This window comes from Talpa europaea (assembly GCF_964194135.1).
Source record: "Talpa europaea genome assembly, chromosome: 5".
In the NCBI taxonomy this organism is placed as follows: domain Eukaryota; kingdom Metazoa; phylum Chordata; class Mammalia; order Eulipotyphla; family Talpidae; genus Talpa; species Talpa europaea.
This window is the reverse complement of record NC_140071.1, coordinates 115,086,796-115,092,094: the sequence shown is the minus strand read 5'-3', so window position 1 is coordinate 115,092,094 and position 5,299 is coordinate 115,086,796. Positions and strand designations below refer to the sequence as shown.

Genomic DNA, 5,299 nt, shown 5'->3' with positions numbered 1-5,299 from the left:
CTGAGTGTCTGGTGACATTCTGCAGTCAGTTCCAGGAACAGAATGTTACTTGGAAGGAGAAGTTAGCCTATTAGGGACAATCCCTTTCCCTTATGAGAATGAAGGGGCTGGTGCTTCAGATTTCATATGCAAGTTCCTATCTCTCTTGGCTTCATAGTCTCTTAACTAATTCTTGCCATTCCTTATGCCAAGAGGCTTAAGTGTGGACTCTTTTCTGGGTTCTGCCTCCCAATCTAGTTGGAATTCAGAGACAGTTGGGCAACTGTTTTCTTTCCATTTCACAGCTCTTGGAGGAGGTGTGACTGTAAGGCGCTAGAAAGCCTGTTCTATAATTACTTCTTGACTTGCCTCTGGGCGCGGCAGTACATGCACTCAGGCGGATGTGTGTTCACGTGAGATTCTGCGATCCTGAGTGATGCTCCACCTTGATGACAAGAGCCAGAGAAGGTGGGTCTAGAGCAAAACGTGCTAAGTATTTAATCCCAAAGTCAAGTGAAACACCTCGAGCATGGGGTCTTTGTTACTGTAGACAAATCTACGATTCCAGACGCCACCCCGGATGCACCCAAGCCAGTGCAATCACGACGCAAATTAAGGAGAGAAGCATGAAGCCAAGCAGCAGAAGGGGCGTTCCGAACCCCAAGTACTCATACCCTTGAGTTCCCGGGTGACCCCAGCGCAGGTTCAAGACGTGGGCGGGGCGAGGCCAAGAAGTCATTTGGCTGCAGGGAGTGGGCGCGTGGGATGGGGATCCGGGCGACGGCAGAGGCCTTGAAATTGCTTTGGGGAGACAGACTCGCCTCACGCGGCTTCCAGGCCGAGCCTCACTTCCCGTACCCCAACGCGCCCCCCACCCCCGCAGCCAGAGCCTGTGCCGCGTGTCTGCGCAGCGGGGCTCCGGCCGGCCTTCGGCGCTGCGCTCCCCGGTGCCAGCCATTGGCTGGGCCTTCGGTTGCACCCCACAGGATGCCCACTTTGGGGCCCGCTGCCCCAGAACCCCGCAGCTTCACGCGGCCGGGCATTAGCCCCCCGAGACCCCCCCCGCCCCCTCCGGGCCAGGCGCGCGCGGAACGGCGCCGGGGGCGGAGCCTGGCGTGGGGCGCCCCGGGATTGGCCGCGGGAGGCACGGGGCGGGGCGGCGCCCCGAGAAAACAGCGCGCGCGCCGCCGGGTGCAGTCCCAGCCTGGAGCCCGAGCCGCCCGAGCCGCCCGAGCAGCCGTGCCGCCGCGCTCCGGTGCTTTTTTGTTTTGCTTTTTTAAACCCGCGGCACCCGCGCGCTCCCGCCCCCCTGCCCGCTCGCGCGCAGGACCAGCCTCCTCCGCACCCGCAGGCCCGGCCGCGCGCGGTGCAGCCCCGGCGCGAGCGGCGATGCGCCTCATCCAGAACATGTGCACCATCGCCGAGTACCCCGCCCCGGGCAGCGCCGCCGCCGCCGACTGCTGCCTGGGAGCCGCGGGGCGCCGGCTGGTCAAAATCGCCGTGGTGGGCGCCAGCGGCGTGGGCAAGACCGGTGAGTCCTGGCGCTCGGCCGAGACGCCGCCGATTGCCCGCTGGACGTGGGCGGCCAGGGTGGGAGTTGCGGCTAAACCAGGCGCGGGGAAGACCGGGCTTGGGGTGGGCGGTAGGTTTGCAGCTGGACCGTCCACCCTCTGCTCTTGAGCCGCTGCCCCTCGCGAGGGACCTTGGTCAGCTTCCTCCCCTCTCCTCCTCCAGAGGAGAGAAACTAGGATCCAGGATGGTCAGGCGACTTCCCAGTGCCGCCGGCAAACTGGGACTGGAACTTTGGGGGTTCTTGAGCCTTTGATAGTACCTGCATACCAGAGAGGGGACTGCGTGACTCTAACCCCTCCAGGGTGTGCGTTAAGGTTAGGCCAGACGTTTGTCTGCGGGGAGGCTGGGGTTCAGTTCGGCTCAGAGGAGGGGGCTGGGCCAAATGACCCTTCCAGCTGGACAGAGCCATAATTCACGGTGCCTCCTAGCCCCTCTCCGTTGTGTCTGCCAGAGGGGTCAGGAGCTGCAGGGTAGGAATTTCACTTGGTGGCTTTCTCTAGGAGGCAGGCTTTTTCTGCGAGAGTTCCTTTTCCAGGCTGGGGGTGGAGTGAGCACTAATTTTACTTCTTGGGCCCGGTTTAACCCTCTTCTCCTTCTCTGACCTGCAGCTCTGGTGGTGCGGTTCCTCACCAAAAGATTCATTGGTGACTACGAAAGAAATGCAGGTGAGGAAATGCACTGGAGGAAAATGCTGTCAGCCCGGGCCAGGGCTGTCCTTTTTTAGTGTCTCGCAGGGAGGTTCCTTCAGGGTGACAGTGTGAGCACCAGGCGCCTGCCACTTCCCACTGCGTGCCCCATCCCGTGCGTCCCCTCCCATAACTGCCATCTGGCCTCATTCCATTCCAGCCCCATTCATCATTTTATCAAGTGCCTGAAAGTATTCTCCTTGGTATGTTTTAACTATAGGGACCCCAGTTGGAAGCACCCTTTGTACTCAAGAGCCTCTCCCTTCAAAACACTCCTGAAAAAGTCGTAAAAAAAAAAAAAAGATGGTCTGCTCCTCCCCCACCCCACCCCCTCTGCTGGCTGCCTTTCAGAGGTGACCTTTTAAAGCAAAGGCCAAAGGAGAGCAGTTGTAAACCTAAAGTTCCCTTTTCTTAACAAAGAAAAATAACTAGATGGTAGCTTTTTAGGGGGAGAATTCCTGAATAAATGAGAGGACACTATTTCAATCCCTATGATTAAGTATCGTCACTAGGGAAGTTTAAGGGCTTTCTGCTGATGCTGTTAGCAAATTGTTTAATTCCTTAGACCATGGGAAGCACCTACTGGGGATTATTTGAAATGTGCTATATAAACCATCCCAAGGGGAGGCAGCCTACTGCTTTGATGTAGAGTTCACTATCATGGTGTCCCATTTTTATTCCAACTGATGTTGGCTGTGCATTTACTGACACTATTTGCCTACCAAGTTGTTCTGTTTGTCTACTATACCAAATATATTGATGTGATTTACAGTGGGAATTCTAATCAAAGAATGATTAGATACTAAAGTAAAACAAATCCCACACATGTTGAGCAAGAAAATTTGCTTCAAGGAAAAACTCTAAATGTGGAAACTGTTTAAAATGAGACATACCAGTTTCCAAAAACTTGTGAACTTTGCCCTGGTTCTAATAAATCCACTAATGTGAGATAAAAAATGATAGTTGTTTTTAAAAAATCAAAAATAAGCCTAGAGTGTTTTAACAGTTGTACAAGAAGACCATGACCTTTCTCTCTCCCTTCATAGGTAACCTCTACACCAGACAAGTACAAATAGAAGGCGAAACCCTGGCTATTCAGGTTCAAGACACTCCAGGTATTCAGGTGAGAAACTCAGAGATGTGTGACTAGGTCAGAGGGGAGTGTCCTTGCTCAGTTATTCCCAAAGTACCTCTTGATGAAAGATGAGAGATTTGGGTGGTCAATTCCAGAAACTTTTATCTGCAGTTTGTCATTTCAGTTGTATCTTGGCTGTTGGACAGTCTTAGCTTGGCTTAACTTTGGGAGATTTAGCAGAGGGACAGAAATCTTTTTTTAGGTTTATGCTACCTAGCAGGAAAGACCAACACACTTAGAATTGACAAATTTCCTTGACAAAATGAAAAGGACATTTTTAACATTTGTGTTTTTGGCATTAAAAAGCAAGTACCTAGGTATCACCTCCAGATACTTGGAATCACTTTTATATTGTGGAAAGTTACTCTATAGACAAAAGAGCCATGCTCGTGTGTATGTTTCCTCTTTAACTGGGCAGTTATCCAGGTTTAAATGCTTCCAGCTCCTATCTTTACTTCCCCAGACTTACTGTCTAGCCAGTTAATTTCCCATTTTGTGCAACTACAAAGTCTCTCTGCATGGAGTGCTCTGCAGGTCAATTTTCCACTAGTGTGGTGAGCTACACTGTTATTTATTCCAACTCTGTGCAGCTGGATCAACATATTGTCAAGAAAGCCAAAGTGTGTGGGGATAGAACTTGTTTATGGCCTGCAACCTTGGCGTTACTGTCAGGGGCTCTTTTAAATTCTCTATCCAGCCGAGCAGGGCTTTTGGGCTGTACTCACCCTTCACCTTGTGGTCACCCTTTCCTTTTAGGTCCAGGAAAACAGCTTGAGCTGCACGGAACAGCTGAATAGGTGCATCCGCTGGGCAGACGCCGTGGTGATCGTGTTCTCCATCACCGACTATAAGAGCTACGAACTGATTGGCCAGCTGCACCAGCACGTCCAGCAGCTCCACCTGGGCTCGAGGCTGCCCGTGGTGGTCGTGGCCAACAAAGCCGACCTGCTGCACATCAAGCAGGTTGACCCTCAGCTCGGACTGCAGCTGGCCAACGTGCTGGGCTGCTCCTTCTACGAAGTGTCCGTCAGCGAAAATTACAATGATGTCTACAATGCTTTCCACGTCCTGTGCAAAGAAGTGAGTCATAAGCAGCAGCCCAGCAATACCCCAGAGAAGCGAAGAACCTCCCTCATCCCTCGGCCCAAATCACCCAACATGCAGGACCTGAAGCGGAGGTTCAAGCAAGCCCTTTCTGCCAAAGTTCGGACTGTCACCTCGGTCTGAAGCGGGGGCCCTCTGGGCTGTGGTCTTCCCGGAAAGAGGGCCCGGGCTTCTCACAGTGAGGAACATTGAATGCTGGCAGTAATTCATGGTTCCAGAAAGGGCTGGAGCAGAGGGGCTGGACAGCCTATGCCACTGCTGCAGAAAAAGAAGCGTGGTTTGGAGCAGGGGGATGGAACTGATGAGGCTTGAACGAGCCCTCAGCCGCTCTCTGAATATGTGAAATGTACTTACAGCCTTTCCTCTGGAGTGGGGAGGGGCCTAATGGCTTTGGATTTTGTTCTTACCTACCTTGTAAATGCCCGTCAGTTGTAGTTTCACCAAATATATTGATGTGATTTACAGTGGGAATGAAAGGACAGGTTACACACCAGTTCCTTCCCCTCCCTTTTCTTCTACCCGGAGGAAGAGTTGCTTTTTCTCGTATGAGTTACATCTCCGGAATACTGTTCCTTCTAGAATATCCTTCTAATCTGAAGGATACCCAGATTTGTTTTTTTTTAAAAGAACAAGGAGGAAAATAATCCCCCCACCCTCCAAAATAGGCTGGAGTTCATGGGTCAAATGGTGTGTGTACAGCTTTTTTTAAGGCCTGCTGGAAGGAGCGGCTCCTGACACAGGAGGAGTATGTTTCGCTGGGCATGTGTTGAGTGGTTAAGAACTCAAAAACTCTTCAACCCCAGATTTTGAGTAATTATGAGCT

General features: G+C 52.3%; 1 protein-coding gene across 1 annotated transcript; it reads left to right on the top strand.

Annotated features, from left to right (window-relative positions):
• Positions 1–1,368: 1,368 nt before the first annotated feature.
• On the top strand, positions 1,369–4,602 carry RASL11B (RAS like family 11 member B; the record flags this gene model as incomplete). The annotated part of the gene is made up of 4 exons (XM_084234094.1): positions 1,369–1,510; positions 2,160–2,216; positions 3,284–3,360; positions 4,129–4,602. 4 exons carry the CDS (start codon positions 1,369–1,371, stop codon positions 4,597–4,599), a joined length of 747 nt encoding a protein of 248 aa, XP_084090220.1. The 3' UTR covers positions 4,600–4,602.
• Positions 4,603–5,299: the final 697 nt, after the last annotated feature.